General features: G+C 34.1%; 1 protein-coding gene across 3 annotated transcripts in view; it reads left to right on the top strand.

The window, feature by feature from the left end:
* The window catches only part of LOC102696194 (cadherin-7-like), a 58083-nt gene that overhangs the window by 18867 nt on the left and 21285 nt on the right, over positions 1-17931 (top strand). For 2 of the 3 annotated variants that reach the window (XM_069191010.1, XM_069191008.1), the window contains 4 exons: positions 7634-8000; positions 9144-9438; positions 10314-10433; positions 17181-17348. In XM_069191010.1, coding sequence (XP_069047111.1) covers positions 7794-8000; positions 9144-9438; positions 10314-10433; positions 17181-17348 — 790 coding nt within the window. In that variant the 5' untranslated portion in view covers positions 7634-7793. Of the gene's footprint in view, positions 1-6236; positions 6386-7633; positions 8001-9143; positions 9439-10313; positions 10434-17180; positions 17349-17931 lie in introns of all 3 variants that reach the window. The other variant, XM_069191009.1, reaches the window with a different exon arrangement.

Raw genomic sequence — 17931 nt, 5'->3', positions numbered from 1 at the left:
GAAACATAATGATGGGTATTCTGTACCATATCATACTAATCTTGTTTCAGCTACATCCTGAACTAGTTTGTTTTCCTTTGACCTTAGCAGGAATGACTTGTCTAGTCCTTGAATGGTCATTTTGGTTCTCTCTCTACTCTTTCAGGTGCTTTTGTTGCACATTGTTAAATATATGCATTGTCTGTGGTGGCATTTGCAGCCTATACCTATTTCTCTTTCGATGTCACCTTCAAACAGCCTCTGCTCTTTTCATTTTGCACTTTGGAAGAAGGCTGATGCTTCTGAAAAAAGATTTCTGAAATCTGTATATGCCTCTTTAATCAGACTAAAAAAAAGATGTTTTATTTATCTTACAAGAATAAAAACTTGCTAATAACTTCTTAAATGCAAAAAAAATGGCTGCTTTTCATTTGGTTATGTTGCTTTCAATTCACACACTGTTTTCAATTATATAGTCAGTTTTAAAACTAAACTGGTTATAGCCAGAGTCAAATGATACTGTAGATCTGTTTGCCTACATATCTGTCTGCATAAACTCTATAGCTTGCTCTGTTAACAATGATCATGGGGTTGTTGTACTCCATGTAACTGTTTGGAGTTCTGTGAAGATGTAAGAGATCCAACAACACTAGAATCTAGCATTCCTACCTTGAACAAGGCAGAATATGCAAACTCTGTACAGATGGCTCTTTAGTACAATATCAAACTACTATAAAATCTATTTTATACTGCAGCAGAATAGTACCTAAAAATATGTGCAACTGCAAATCCAATCTACATTGAATCTTTACACATTTGCAAGTGGTTACAAACTGAAATGATTAGTTAAATCCCTGAATCCCTGGTTTGCTATAATAATTTAGCCTCATCTACTTCACCTTATGTATTCTAAATAAATGGCACCATAATCATTAATTAGCATCAGAGAAAGTGAAATACACAGAAATGTTCCATATTATAGATCACCAGAAGTTGCTCTTCCCATCATGAATGAGTAACAGAACACAAACCTTAGATTGCAAATGAAGTGGAAAACATTTGGAATGTCATTGTGCAATTAATGAGTTTTTTACAGGTTTTTTTTTAGTGTTAATTGATTCCCGGCTGCTGAAATGTGTTTTCAAAGTGACAAATAATCAAGACTCCTTTAAAATAACATTAGCCCCATTCCACAAGCTGCCACTGGCTCTTTTATCACATTGAAGCAAAATGATAAATTATTCTGAAAACAATTATTCATAATTTAAATGCAACAAATGAGTGTAGCATCCAATTGTGCTAAACATGAAGCATTAGATGTTTCTAAACAAAAACAAAATACAGATGGATTTATATCTTTGACAGAAAAAGTGGGGTTATTTAAAATTATTATATAATCAAAGGAGGATGAATGCCAACAAGGTCCCCTTTTTCAATAATTGAGTTCAATATCTCATTTGTCCTCTATTTGCTGATATCAATATTTGTACCTGATGTGGCACCTACAGTTTAAGATTTTTTTTTTCCCTGGGAAATCATATTCTTCTCAGCCAGGAGTACTCCATGCAGCTCAGCAAGTGTACATATCTATGGAGGAAAAACTAAAGGTCAAATCCTTACTGAAAATTTGAAACAAAGGAATATGAAACAAAGGGGCAGGTAAAGACAGAAAGGTCCTTGTAATCATGGCTGGGTGATGTAAAATGAGGAACTGTCAGTCTGGCGATAACTTTGATCTTCACTGCTCTGACGCGTCCCCTAAGTAGTTGTCTTTCTGTTTTGACAATGTACTGTAGATAGCAGGGCATTTTCTACAAGAAAGGCAATACAATAAATACGATTAAGGGACAAACATGATGCCCTCTGGGTGATCTTGAAATGGGCAGAGAGGTCATGTTAGCTACTTGATATGTATTTGCACGTGGTACATCATCTGGCATGGATGACTGCTGTGGACAGTCAAGGGTACTAGGGACAAGGAGCCTGCATAGATAAAGTTGTCAGCATTGTGTGGTTTGGAAAAAAAAAAGTTTCCAGTTGAGTGGTCATTCTGTGAATTCTGGATGATATAAAGCAGTTCTGGATACAGGATGTCTTTGTAGGATTGATATTCTGAGTGCAGATTTTGGCTTGCGTGAGGGCCCTGTCAATGCAATGTAAAGAATGTCCTCTATAAAACAGAGCACACTTTAAGTGTTTTGTCTGACCTGGTGGAAAGAAAGGTTACTGAAGGAAATTCTATTCAGGATGAGAACCACTCCAGCTTGTTGCATAAGGCTGTAGCTTGAGGAATCCAGCATTACATGCTTGTTAACTGTGTGTGAGCTGTGAATCTGTCATCATGAGAAATGACAGAGAAGTGTATAGGGATGTGATGCCCATGGTGAAGATGAAACATTCTGGATTTTGAAATGGAAGCTGTCAAACAGCAGGAAAACAAAGAATCCTTGATGTACAAAGGAATATCTTCACCAAGTAGTCTCATTAAGCTATTAAGGAAAGCTTTGATGTGAGTAGTAGGGCAGTTGATTTCCGATATAATCGGACATCCTCTGGTTTTTAGTTTGTGGATGTTAGAAAGAAGATAAAATTGAGAGGCCTGGAATAAATTGAACTCTGACTTGTCGAAGAAAAAAACATGGCACCACTTTGTGTTTGGAAAGTTAGAATGTCTCCCAACCACAACAAGTTGTTCTCTGTTGGTTTCTCAGAACCAAACTCGCATGTGTATAGTACTATCTAATGCCTTCAGCCTGGAACTTCTGTCTCACTATGTAGCAGCATACTGTATTTGTAGAGCACAATGTCTTTCTTAGAGATACCTCAATCAAATATACAAATCTTGTTAAGAGGAGGTAACGTGTAGTAGCCTTGCCCACTATCAGTCATGAGTTGAACATTTGAACCTGTCCAAATGTAATGAAACTGCAAATGTGATTGTCAAACGGTGCTTATCAGTGCCTAAAAAAATGGGCATTGACATTGACAGTCCTGCCCTCAGCTTCCCAGTGGCCACTTATCTCCTACGTTGTGACAGTCGTGGCATTTTGATAATTAGTGCATATTTGTCCCAACTTTCAATAATTATGGGTACAGGTTTAGTAACATGAATATCACAATCACATCCACAATTGTATTAAAATGACTAAATGAGCTTTTATGATTGGTACATTGATTGGTTGTTAATTAAGTACAGTAAGTGAAATTATTTTTACTGATCATTTGTGAACATTTATAGAGTAAAATGTTGAATGCTTAAAAGTATGAGAGATGCAAGACTTTTGAATTTAAGCAGAAACATCTCTTAGAAATAATGCATGATTTGATATTTTTTGTTTATCTTTGTAGTCAATAGTAAATTGCTTTTGTTAGTAAAGTATGTATATGTATGTATGTCAAACAAAAAGGATGCTCATATAGGTGTGAAGGGTCTGTAGAGGTTGATGTTATTAAGCATGATACAGATAGTGTATATCAGATAAGTAATGACTCCATGCTAGAATTAAAATATAAAGAAACCATATCCCACCAAGTGACACTTATAGTTACAGTCTTATGGGTACTCATGTTTTGTAATGAGAAGTCAAAAGCAGGTGTTAAGTAGATTGGAAACCAAAAATGCAGAACAATATGAAAGAAAGAAATTTAAAAATAATAAACAGAGTTGAATAATATTCAGTGAGAGTTAACCATATAATGAGAAAAGGATATCTGTGACTGCAAAAGATTTGTGAAAAACACTCAGGATGTCATACTTTTGAAGAATGCCCTGAGGTAAATATTAATGCAGTAATTGAGTGTTTGTAATGATAGGTTGAATGAACTGAAAAAGTGGTTAGAGATAGTTTAAAGTTTTTGATCAAAGAGGAGAGACAAACTTTGCCTGCATGTAGATTGATGCAATAGATTCATATCACTGTCAATGACAGTGCACAAGGCCATATAACATTCTAGTAAGCTAAGGTATGCTTTGTAGCAAGTGACTGATGAACAAATTGCCTCATGACTTAAGTCACAGTTTTCCATATTGCAAGTATCTGCATTTGACTCAAAGGTAGAAATTAATGTTCCAAGAATCCACCTTTATCTTTCCCTGTGTCTCCTTTAAGCCACAATGTTCTTGACAGTCAAAGACTGCAGTGGCTCATCAGGGCTTATCGGGGCTTATCAGGGCTCATCAGGCAACAGAACAGGCAATAGCTCATTAGGAAGCAGGAGTCCTGGCAATGGTTGTAACTCTGTGAAGGTAGGCTGGACCTGAATGAGAAATGGGGACAGCCTAAGAACAATTACTACTCCCCGTCGGAGACAAATGAGATGTGGTTTGCTGTAGGTCACCAAGGAAGTCAGGCAATGATTCCAAAGTCTGCACTTCTGTCTCCAAGTGCTTAGATGCTGAATGTAGTGCAGTATGACCATTATGCCACACTCCAACTGCTGTGGAAGTGTTACCCAGTAGTGCAGCACAAGGTAAAGCCTGCCCTGACGTTCCTGTACTATTTCTTCATTTTCCAGGAATCTTGACAGTTTGAACACCTTATTCTTTTCACTCATCTGCCAGCAGCAGAATTAGCAGACATTCAAATAGGGCTTATGGTCCTCAGTGGTTTCTATAACTCTCAGAGTATCATTAATACAAAGAACTTTTTGCTTTTGGCCAGCACCTCAGCTGCACACAAACAGTGTTCCCATTGAGCAGAGGCGAGTGGAGGTTGTGCATTGGAACCAACCCTCACTGTATGTCTTCAAAGTGAAAGGCACTGCACTGGGGAGCAAGACCAAAGTAACAGCCTATTCTTTTACAAAGTCCATAAAGAGAGCCTATGGAGAAATGTATTATTTATGGAGCTGGGATTGTACAATTTTTGGTTTGAACTCAGTGTAAGAGTATGAAAATAAAAGAAAACTAAAAACAACGTCAGTTTAAGATTTTCAGAATGAGTGTGGAATGTTCACAGCTGAAGTTTCTCATTTAACATCACAACAGAAAAGTATCTAATTATATTATACAACTCTGAACTTTTTAGAAGGTTTGGAAATTTGCTCTTATCACTAAATAACTGACTATCTGAATAACTATCACGGAATAATTTTATATTATGACTAGTGTTTTATTTGTAAAAGTATCCAGTTGTCTTATCTCAGATATTAAAAACCATCCAAGATAAATGTTTGATTCTTGGCATAGATTGTTAACCAACATATACATTTTGAAAAAAGACACTTCAAGGGTAATAATGGCAAGAAATCTGTAGTTTCATGGCCTATGAATGATACATTTGTTGAAGATATTTTCATAATTCAGTTAAAGCAAAAGCTGTTGAATTTTCTTTTGTTAAAATCTATCTAATTTAGGTCAGGTTAGGTATATATTGCATGTGTTTATAATTTATTTGGCTTTTGTCTTAAAAGGGGATGTTGCTATGGAACCAGTGATATTTAAATATTTTAAGGAAACAACCAAATGTTTTGACACACTTATTTCTGGAACTGGGAGCAAGCACAAGTGATCAGTACTTTATTTTGGAGGAGAGAAAAGAAAAAGAATAGAAAAGAAATGACAAAAGTTGGGGTTTTCTGCATCAAATGATACTTTCCATCTCTTGTACTCATTGATAAACAGAAACTCATTAAGTAATGTTGGGTATTTTCTTTTTGTAGAAGGTCTTAATTTCCATTCTAAATCCACCAAGATACTTTTGTATTAGAATTCATTTTTGCTTAGGGACCATAGATCATCTCATTTTATCATGAATTTAGAGTTTAAATGTTAGCTGTGAGAATATTTTTTTACCAGTTGGAAAGAGAGAAAATCCAAACATCACAAAATGCCTTTGAAGGCATGGTGATGTTTAGACAACATCACTTCTGGCAATGTCTATGCTTTTTGCATCTGGATAAGTTACAGGTTTTGACACAGACGGATAATAAAGGAGCATTTTGTGAAAAAAATGAAGAGTATAAAGGAAGCTGTGTTACAGGCACTGAAGGAGAAAAAAATGGAAATTTAAAGGAAACAAGAACTGTCAGTACAAAAGAGCAGCTTATAAATGAATCACATGTGGTGGTCTCTATGTAATGTCGAGGAAACGGATGAGCAGCTAAACAGTTTAGATGCAAATATTTAAAGTGTTGCAGCAACAGTTCAACACTAATTTTTGTAGAAATAAAAAACAACAGGATTTTTAATTTTTCTGAGATGAATGAATCTTCATTTGGCCTACCCTTTTTCTCCCTTTAATCTATCTGGTATGGAGGTAAAAGGGGAAATAAAGAAACATTGAATGCCTTGGAAAACACTGGGGAAATGGAAAAGATGAATGTTTATGAACAACTGAAAGACAACAGTATAAGTTAAAGGCTTTGGCATGAAAAAATTGGCTTCAGCAGGTGAAGAGTGCCACAGGTAAGAAGTCCTGAGCAATGCTAATCACTGTGCAACAGTGCCGCCCTAAGGCAAAACATTTAATATTAAATTGACAGGTGTACTGTATTGTGACATGCAGGTGGCATGGTGGAGCAGAGTTTAGCATTGCTTCCTCACAGCACTGGGGCCTTGGGGTAAGTTCCAGGGTGATTTCTGCATAGAATTTGTAATTTCTCCTCTTGTTCTTGCGAGTTTCCTCTGGGTGCTCCAGTTTTCTCCCACAGTCAAAAGACACATTGGTAGGTTAATCAGTTTCTGGGAAAATTTGTCCAGTGTGAGTGTGTGCATGTTTATATCTGTGTGTGCCCTCTGATGTATGGATGTATCCAGTTGTGGATGTATCCTGACTTGCACCCATTGCTTGCCAGGATAGGCTCCAGCTCCCCTGTAACCCTGTATTGTTCCATACTCCCACAACCCTTTTGGTAAATAAGAGCTTCCTGTTCTCAGCTTTAAATGCAGTTTCATGTATTTTCTACTTTTGACCTCTGGTTTATGTTTCATTCTGAAGAAGTCCCCTGGGTTGACTTTGCCATTGCCTTTGAGAATTATGAATACCCTTATCACGTCCCCTCATAATCTTCTCTGTTCAAGACTAAAAAGTTCTGTTCCTTCAGCCTGTAAATTTAATTTAGGGCATTCCCTTAAGCTGTGGAATGTATTTGGTTGCTTATCTCTGGACAGATTCCAGAGTAGAAATATATTTTTCTATAATGTGGTGACAAAATTCATTATAAATGAATGTCACATCCTTGAGTAATATGACAGACAAATGACTTCTGTTAAAGAGATATCGGCTTATGCATAATAGAGTGACGTATTGCTGGCTATGCACACAAAAAAATACAACTGCAGTAAACACAGAAACATCTTGTTTTGATTGCCTCCTCCCTGCAAACAAACATAGTTAATCTAAAAGTATCTTCATGTGTTAACACTACCAAAAAATATTTGAAAGTATCATTTAAAAACTGATGATAATGCTGTATACAATCTAATGAATGTGCTTTTGAAGGCTCTTCATACAAGCTCTAAACTTTATCTCTAATGATCACAAAAAAATTAAGAAATAATTGAGATGCACTCTTCGATATTACTGATTTTGTAATTTACCACTTTAACCATATTATTTTAATAGACAGATTTAGAGTATTTTCATGTTCATGCTTATGTTTTGAATTTAAAAAAAAAACTTTTCAGGTGATTTTTATATATTTATTTTCACAGGCATGCAGAAAGCTAGAGAAATGGAAAAGCCTGATTGCTAAAATCGGGGAAAGATTAATACATTATCAATTTACATTCTCCGAAACATAAAAACGTTTTAATAAAGCAGTGACATTTGTGTTGTTTGTACTATACTGGAACAAGATAATAAAAAAGAACAATGAACTGTTCTGCTTGGTTGCCCATGCTAATTGCATTTTCTATGATGGGCTGCTGTGTAACAAATGAAACAAGAACAAAGCTCTGCTTAAAAACCCCAAGTCTCAACAAAGAACAATATATTTCTCATCGTCGCCTACGTCGTGGCTGGATATGGAAACAATTCTTTGTTCCTGAAGAAGACCCAGCTCCACGTACTATTGGGCAGGTACTGTAACTGTAACTAAAACATTTACTGTTTTAGAACATTTTAATAAATACCCTGTAAACAGTCAGCTTTTTGAATATGTCAGCAGCTGGCTGTATATAAACATCAGGAAAGTTCTAGTTTTACCTATTATTTTGGTAAATAACAAATATTTGAACTTTACGTGCTAGAAAAACTTAAGATGTTAATGAATGATCATTTTATTTGAAGTCTCAATAGATTTATGAAAAACATAGCCAGAATATGTAAAATCTGCAGGATGATGTGGATCCAGCTACAAATGTAGTGATATGTTTGGAGAATATTAATGAATTTAGGAATCATCATTCAGACATTTTTTTTAATCAATTAGGACATACCTTCTTTGTCTGCTATAAGACAGACTATGAAAACCAAAAATAACAATGTTTTATTCTATATTTTTAGTTTAAAAAAAAAATTTAATGCCAGGCATAAATTACTCATTCCTGTTTACTGTCCAGAGAGGAAGGTGGGGATCTACCTTGGAAATTTTGCATGTACATGTAGATCATTTCAGAATTGCTTCAATGTTTTCTAGGTCATGATATATTTCTTGGAATGAGAAGCCCCCTTTCTCACTTTTACTTGGACACATGAGTTAAAAACAGAACTGTTGGATGTGTAATGGTACAGTACTACTGCAAAAGTAGTGATACCTCATAAGCAAATAGAGGGTACTTGGTAATTTAACATAAAGCCCTATATTCAGAACTCTTGGGGCCTGATTTTGATAAATCGAGTGCAAGAGCAACACATAATGTCATTGGTACAGCACTGGACATAGTGATTTTCCCAAAGAGAATTATTTTGACCAAATGTACAGTAGTACCCAAGGGTTCATCCGTGTTAGTGCTTCGTGCAGTGAAAAAATCTAACATGTTTATCTTTGAAACGCGCTTCGTAAATTGTGGAACAAAACTGTATAATTTTTAACTTTATGTTATATACACATACTATAGCTTAGGAAATATAATTTTGGCATGTATTTTTAGGGTAAAATAAAAGTTATTTAAAGAGCAAAACATCACAAAATAACAGAAAAAGGACTAAAAGAGAAACTGTATATCCTAGCAAATTTTGTAATATGTTACCTTCCTTTTCTTTTATTTTACTGTATTACAGCTAAAATCAGATTATGACAAAGTTAACTTTTCTATAAAGTACATTCTTTCTGGAGAAGGTGCTGGAGATGTCTTTAGAATTGATGAAGATACTGGTGAAATTTACACAATGAAGAAGCTAGACCGAGAGAAGAAATCCTCCTACATATTGCGAGCACAAGCCATTGATAGGTTATCAATGCAGCCTGTAGAACCAGAGTCTGAATTCATTATCAAAGTTCAAGACATCAATGACAATGTGCCAGAGTTCCAAAATGAACCCTATGTTGCTACAATTGCTGAAATGTGTCCAACTGGTAAGTTCTCTTTTTCTCAGATTTCATAGAACATCAAGCTGAATTAAAAAAAAAGTTCTTTAGCCTAGTCTAATACTGTACAAATTGATTTCCTAATTTGTATAACAAAGAAATTTGAAATACATTTGACTACACATTCTTTACTCAGCTAGTATAACAGAATTGATGAAAGAAACTAATTACAATTAAACTATCATATATATACCTATTACGTACTATTAAGAATGTGTTCTTAATTACAATAATGATTTAATTCAACAATATCTACACTCCATTTGTGTTATTAATAAGCAGTATATTCTTAAGCGTGAAATAAAATATTTTCATAAATAATAGTGCTAACATGAACAAAATATAAACAATATATTTTATAATATCTTTAAATTGGTATTTTTATGATGCAAACACATAACAATTAATTTGGTACTTGCTATATTGAACACATACTGTTTATTAAAAGATAAATCACAAAAAAGTGGAATCAAAACACGTCTTACATTTTACTAACAAAACAGTTATTTCTAATTTATAATTATAACCAGAACATTTCCACATAATGTATCCTTTGTATATTATGAATCATTTTTGCTTGTTAATTATGAAGTCATAGGTCCAGGTTTCATTGGTTATAAATTTCCATTAGCTCAGTGATCTGTGAGACATCAAGTAGTGTGAAGAGAGAGGACGGTCTCCGCAGGAATAATAACTGTCATGCACACCTGTACCTCCCAGATCTGTGTGCAGCAGTGTGCTGAAAGCACAGGCCGCAACCAGCCACTGCATAACACGCCCTTTGCATAATTATTCATTTAGTAAATGTTAACACATGATTAAGCTAATGTTGCTTTTGTTTCTCTCCTTTATTTTTCACCCAGGGACCACAGTCATACAAGTGACAGCCACAGATGCTGATGATCCTTCTTATGGGAACAATGCCAGATTAATCTATAGCATCCTGCAGGGACAGCCCTACTTCTCTGTGGAACCAACAACAGGTAGCTAAATAAACAGAAAAAACAGCTTCCAATTGGAATTTCCAGAAACCTTTCTTATCTTATTATTACATTTGATACCTGTTATTTCAATTGTATGCTCTTGTACTGTAGCATTACATAGTGCTACCGTGCATAGTGCTATAGTCCTGAAAATATAAATGATGGCAGACAGAATTATTGCACGTTCCTCATTTAATGTGTTAGATAGATCAACAATATGAGTTGAGTGGACTAGGGTTGATTAAGGCGCCCTAAAAAAGATCATAAGGAGTAAATTAAATTTGGTCACCAAAGATACAGTAGCATATTCGTAGATTCCCATCATCACCAACGTGTAAAGTTAAGAAATATACACTGTTAAGTTTGAGCCCAATATTGAGCTTCACTAATAATATCACTAATTAATCTGGTGAGTGTTTTTTTTTTTTAAGGGGAAATTTACATGACCTTCAACACTTCTTTGGTGAGGTTTTAACAGGATCTGTCCATGTTCAATTTTAAAGTGTGATTTCCAAGTTGGGTTGTAATGCCTGAGATTATGTGGTGATTCATTTTAGAACATGTGGCTCATTTTCACATACGCAGGAGAGGGAATGGAAAAATAAAGACATCAAGGAACATACAATATTTTAATTTTAGCGTATGATTGTGACCTAAGAATGATAGAACGTCAGAGAAAAAAAGCATCACCATAATAAGGCAAGTTAACAAAATGACTTATAGGTGTATAACCTATATAATCTAATAGTATGCATACTGTAATTTTTAGAGTAATACCAGTAATATAAGACAACCTTTTGCTTAAAACCCATAAGTGGTATCTACATGTTTAAAAAAATGTATTCTTGTTATTTATGATTATGTGTATAAAATGTCAGTGCAACATGTTAAAGTAATCATTTTAAATTAAAATTTAAAATCATTTTTAATTGATTATAATATGCTTTTCTTTTTTTTCCACATAATGTATTCAGAAAACATTTTATAGCAGAAAACAAATATATGGTTAATATATTTTCCTATATTTTAACAGTTTTGTTAAGAATGACCTGCAATTCTGCTGTGTTATTTTATGTGGGACATGGTCCTTGAAAACTATAATCATCTATAATTAAACATTATTATTTCTTAAAATACCACAATCTTTATTTTACAATATGACGCTACTTTTGATTCAGTTCTGTAACTCTTAATTAAGTGAATAGGACATTAGAAACTGAAAATAATAACACAATGTGATAAAGATTTACCAGGTACTGTAACAGAATATCCAAAATGTTAACATTTAGTCAATCTAATAAATCACCTCTGACCTTGTGGACCTCAAGAAGTAGGGTTAAACATTTTTTTCCTCAGGAAAGGTTTTTTTCTAAGGAAGGTTAGTTCATTATGTTTTTGTAATATAAAAGAAAACTCTTGGATGATAATTCTGGAACTGTTTAATGCCAGGTTAAAGAGACTTACCATTTTTACAGTCCTTCATACTGCTTTCAGAATATCATATAAAACTATACCCCACAGCCAATGGGTTCATAAAATGTCAAATTTTCAATTACCAGACATGTTTCTTTGCTCATGAAATACAATTATCTGCCAATTCCCTTTTAAACGTACTGTTTCATTTTATTTAAAAAAAAACATTAGGTTTCAAATAGTGAAAAAGAACACCTGGAAACAGTTACAGAGAGACAGGGAAGTTATGATTTATAGAAAGTCTCCATTTCAGGATGACACTTTTGTCTTCATAGTTTATATACACTAAAATGTTTCTGAAATAAATATTCTTAACACAAAAATTTGACATAGATACTGATTTAAACAAAGCATAACCATGCTGGACTTCAATTTTTGGAAACTGCTGTACTTCAAAGATCTTTTTTTTTCCAAATAATGATGTACAAAAGAATAGAAAAAATTAAGAAAAAATATGCAACAGTTTGGTGATTCTCTTAGAAATTGTTAGAAATGTGAGGATATGAAAATGGTGAAAATCAGGATTTGACTGAGCGGCTTTATCAATAATTGAAATAGTTATTCATTATTCACAAATTGTGAATGATTTCTTTAGGATATATTTGAGTGGCTGGTATAATTAGAGGCACATTAATTCTTTGTTCTTTGGCATAGCTATGGTAGGGGACCAATAATACAGGCACACTTGGTTAAACAATTATTTATTACAATGACAAGACACAGACTACACTACAAACAACACATATGACACAGAAGTGACTCTATGTATAGTATTAACAAACAAGGTGATTCAGAGGCCTAATATTCTGGTCACCCAGAAAATCTCAAAGTGCTACTAAGCATTGAACTCTTAATGTCTACAGAAGCCACATAAGAGATAATGTCATGCCCAGTACACCTAGAGGGTGCTCTACTTTCCTCCTGTTCCTAGTTCCCTGTGATTATTCTTGTCTTTCTGGTGTGTCTTGTTGTGTAGCCTGTTTATTTCCTGCTTCTGCTCTGCTACTCGCTCAGCATTGACATTTGGATGTCCTGAGACCCGCCTAGCACCAGGTCACCCCACGTCTGCTGCCTGAGGGCATAGGTTTCTATACGGCATTTCCTGAACAGCTGAGTCCGGGCTAACCCCCGTCTCACCCCTACCCATAGGGTCTTTTCGCTCTCCTGCCATTCCACGGTTTGTCCTTTCCGACATCAGTGACAGATAAGCTGCCTTCTAACTAAATACAATGCAACCTTCAGTTAAATCTCTCTCTCTGCACCCCAGATGCCACAAAATAAATGGGAGCCTATATCACTATCCATAACAATGCACCCTAAGCAGGAAAGATGTTTCTAACTGAGGTATCTTTTACCCAGGAAGCCCATGTTTCCTTAAAAACACAGAGTAACATGCTCTCTAGCAAGGTTCAAATACTTATCTCCAGCCAGGTATGGTTTGGATGATCATGAAGTAGGGGCTCTCGCCTGGCGCAAGCTTCACATCTCAACTCCTCTGGACTCCTCTCTCTTCTCCTTGTTCCCTGCTTCTTGTTTCTTCATTCTTCTCCCCTGTGCAATATCTTGTATTTTTCCTTGACAGTCATTAACCCACAACTTACCATACCTAGGTATACTTAGGTAAAGTTAAAGTAAAGTTAGAAGTGTTTACTCTTTCAGGTGTCACAAACATTATCTAAAATCTAAAAGACACTTTTCATCTCAGAGTTTTCTGTTCTCGGGCACAGCTTTGGTGAAAAGAATAATAAATCAGGCACACTGGGTTAAACAAAAAATATTAATAATTGCACAAGACAAACTAAACAACAATCAACATAAACATACAAGTTACACTATTTACAAACTAGGTGTCTTGAAAGGCCTAAGTATTGCCCAACCAGGAGACCCCAGACTGCTACCAAGTATTTGAATCCTATGCCTAACAGTCCCAAAAATATAGATAAACCCACCTTCTGCACCAAACAGAATACAACCTAGAGTCAAACCTCTCTCTTGATAAACTCAGATGCTACAAAAGGAATTGGAAGTGTAATTTCCTATTCCAAAAATGTATCCATTAACCAGGAGAGAGCATTTTTAACTTAGGGATTTCTATGCAAGAAATCTGAGTTAAATCTGAGTTACCTGAAATCAACCGAACAGCAAATTGTCTTAACAAGGTTCAAATACTTAATTTTAATCTGGTCTTAAAGGCCGTTTAGAAAAAGGACCTCCCTCTCCAATGTCTCTTCTCCTCTCTCATGAACTCTCTCTGTCTATCTTGCTCTCCTCCATCTCTTTCTCTCCTTTATCCTTCTTAATTATCATACCTGCCTGATTCTATTCTGTTTTTCAACTGTTGATGAGTCTTTTTACCCAGAACCTTAATTAATCAAGGTAAACCAGACTATTCCTTTGATCAGTGTCTGTCAGACCATCTTCCATTCAGTAAACGCCTCTGTTTTTTTATTGCTTTGAACCTCCTGAAAACTACAAATGTTGACATGAGCTAGATGTTTGACTTTTGTCCCTATATTCTTGAAACACCTCAATAGTCACTTCCAAATACCATAACATAAATATAAGTATATAAAATAACCATTATTTACAGATTTATTTTCTCCAAAATAAAAAAATATTGGACGATTTTCACTAGATGGCACAGGGCAGGAGTTTTGCAGTAGGTAGTATTGAGGAGAACTAACAGTCAGCTTGTGTGAGGACATCTCAAAGTGCTCAAAATAGATGTAACAAAATACAAAAGAAAACATTGGAAATTATACCATATCATAAATACAGACTTCAGTAATACTTTAAATATTTTTATGTGTTGACAAATAATTATTGTGTTTAAAAAATATAATATTTAATCTACTTATAAGTATACTACTTATACTTTAAGATACTTCCCTTTAAAATTGGAACCGGTTATCACATGAAATGGAAAGAACTTAATTAAGTTTGTAATTTAATAGAAATGTCTTTATGTTTCATAATTATGGAGAGCTGTAAGCAAAGACAAATTTTGATATTAAAAATAATATGCTATCACCAAGAAATAACACAAGCACATTTCATAAAGGCACGCAGTTTTCATCATTCGGTTTGAATGTTTATACTGATATATAATATGTAGCCCTGTCATATTTAAAAGCGGCCTTAATGTAACTTTTGTTGATTGTGAATTGATGGATGAATTTACCACCTCAATTAGAAATTGTTATGGTAAATTGTGAAAGCCCTTTAGGGCTATTAGGAATCAATTGGACAAAATAAAAAAAAGCAATATTTGAACATAGATTCAAACCTAATGTGTACAATTTAGAATAAAATTGAAAAAAAAAATACATTATAATAAATCACCAAGGGTAATAATATAAATGTAAATTGATCTGTTGTGATACAAATGGCTGGGAATACAAAGAAATGAATAAAATCTGAATTACATACATTGTCTGCTTCTCATAAAATTACTTCATTTCACCATACTGTCATAGTCTGTCATAGTCTCAGAGACAAGTAAAAGGAGTATACTTTTATCTCCAGATGGTCTGTCTTAGATTAATGAACTAAGAGATCTTGATGTTGGATATTTATCTCTATAGATACCAAAATGGACCTCCTTTTCAATGTCGTTGTCTGTGCCACAGACTCGGGATATGCTGCTTATCAGTGACCATTTCCATCTTCATTCCTAATGTTTTATACATAGACATGAGTTGCGAAGCTTATTGTCTGGTCACAGTAACGGAAAGATTATTAGAAGTCAATAACGACATAATTGTAGTATTATGCACTTAATGCTTAACAATATTATATTATATTATATTATATTATATTATATTATATTATATTATATTATATTATATTATATTATATTATATTATGGATACCACAAAACAGAAAGGGGAAAAAACACTACAATACCTGCTAGTAGGTGCACTGTGGGATAACATTTTAATATGTTGGGGTTCGTATTTTCACAAGATTACCCAGTGGATTGTGGACATTCTTGCAGAAAGTTAAAAACATAATTATGCTAAGTAAGTGAGCTGTTCTATTAAAGGTTTTAGCAATATGCTTAGGCTCTTTGTGGATCTTAAGAGCAGATCCTCCTTTGAAGAAGGGCTATCTACAAGCAAGTGGTTAATTTTGGATTTGCCAATGATTTCATTGAGACCATTAAGAGATACAACTAAGATAAATTAGTTCTAAGCTCCAGGTCTCTATCTACTTAACCAATACTAAATGTATTCTTCACATTAAACTGCTTGTGATGCAAGATGAAGAAGCCATTGATACTCCACTGTGTATTTTGTAAAAGGAGGTTTTTATGGTAAAGAAGTGCCTGACCGAAGAGAAGCATCACTGCTACACACTAAGCTGTGTATCCGATGTCAAGGTATATGTGATAACACCAGACAACCTTCTATCTATATTCCGATTGTCACAAGGAGACAACATTTCCAAGTAAAATATTTGGTCATAATAATATATCTTGGAGCCAAAAAAAAAAACTAGCCATTAAATAAAGTAGACCTCAGGTATAAGGGGATGATCAGAGCCAAGAATGTCAAGTAGATTTCTATTACAACTACAGTGTATTTATGTAATATATTGCTATATACCTGGTTTAGAAGTTCTAACATAGAAGTTCTAAAAGCAGAATTATCCATACTCTGTAAAGTGCTGTTTTTCTTCTGGGTATGCTAAGTAAACATATTTGTTGTTGTTGTTTTTTTTGTTGAGAGCTGTACTAGTGCTCTAGTAATAGTAAGAATGTACAAAAACATGGGTAAATACTGAATAAGTACTTTACATTTTGAGCATTTGCACACAATAAAAAAGCTAATTTAAAAGATTAATTGAACCCAAAAAGTGTTTAAATTAAATTGGGAAATATTTTTTTTTAAAAATAGTTATTCTAGTACCTAAACTAAAGTAACAAAGGTTTTAGTTAAATTAAGTTTTTGGTGAACAAAAGAAAGCAGGGGTTGCTCCATTTTTAACTAGTGGTGAGTTAAAGGGTGAGCACATGACAAATATAAAAGAGCTCTACCACCAACTTCAATTTTAGACAAAGGATTCACAGTACGGTGTTTTGTGTAAGCTGTCTTTTAGTTTGCATGAAAAATGTTAAAAGCCATGATAAATAAACTCACACCATCAGTGCTTTTCCGTGTAATTCACCCTTGTTAAAGAATAAGCATCATTGAAAATGTTAATTCTTTAATAATGCACTGCACATTATTCACATTCATTATTGCGTTATTGCCACTTGCATGTGTTTCATAGGTACAATTGTTACTTCTTGGCCTGATATGGACAGAGAAGCCAAAGAGCAGCATTTGGTGATTGTACAAGTGAAAGACATGATGGGCCTGAGAGGAGGATTTTCTGCAACAACCACAGTAACCATTAATTTGTCTGATGTAAATGACAATGGGCCTAAATTTCAGCACAGTAAGTATAAGTAAAACTATAGTTTTACTCCCCTATTTTTATTCTAATATTTCCATCTTTATACTCACATCCAGCATGATCACATCCTGTCCTATATGAGGACAATTTTGGACGTGTTATTTTGGCTTTATAGTATTATAATAGATTATTAATTCCGTCTTAAAAATATTTCCTTTCTGGAACAAAGTACTGCTTAGTCCATTGTGTATTGCTATCCAAGTTCTTTATAAAGCGAAGGAAATATTTAACCCTAAAATAAAGTAAACATTATTTTTCATGATCTTTAGAACAAATAGAAGAAAACAGAATCAATCCTGGTGAAATTAAAGCACTTTGTATCCTGTATACAGATGTCATCCCTTACATGTAACATGGGAGAACTGACCATTAAGAGTTGAGATTTAAGTCTATCTGTTTTTTTCTATAGATTTTTTTTTGTCCTGATTGTAACATTCTATGTGTAATTATACATAGCTGCAAGGCCTTAATTAACTTTATTTGTAAACTGATATTGTTGTCTTTAACATTATTTTTCTTTCTACAGATAAACACCTTCACGTGCAAATCACACTCATCTAATCAC

The sequence above is a fragment of the Lepisosteus oculatus genome, chromosome 6, assembly GCF_040954835.1.
Source record: "Lepisosteus oculatus isolate fLepOcu1 chromosome 6, fLepOcu1.hap2, whole genome shotgun sequence".
Classification (NCBI taxonomy): domain Eukaryota; kingdom Metazoa; phylum Chordata; class Actinopteri; order Semionotiformes; family Lepisosteidae; genus Lepisosteus; species Lepisosteus oculatus.
This window is presented reverse-complemented; position numbering and strand designations above follow the sequence as displayed.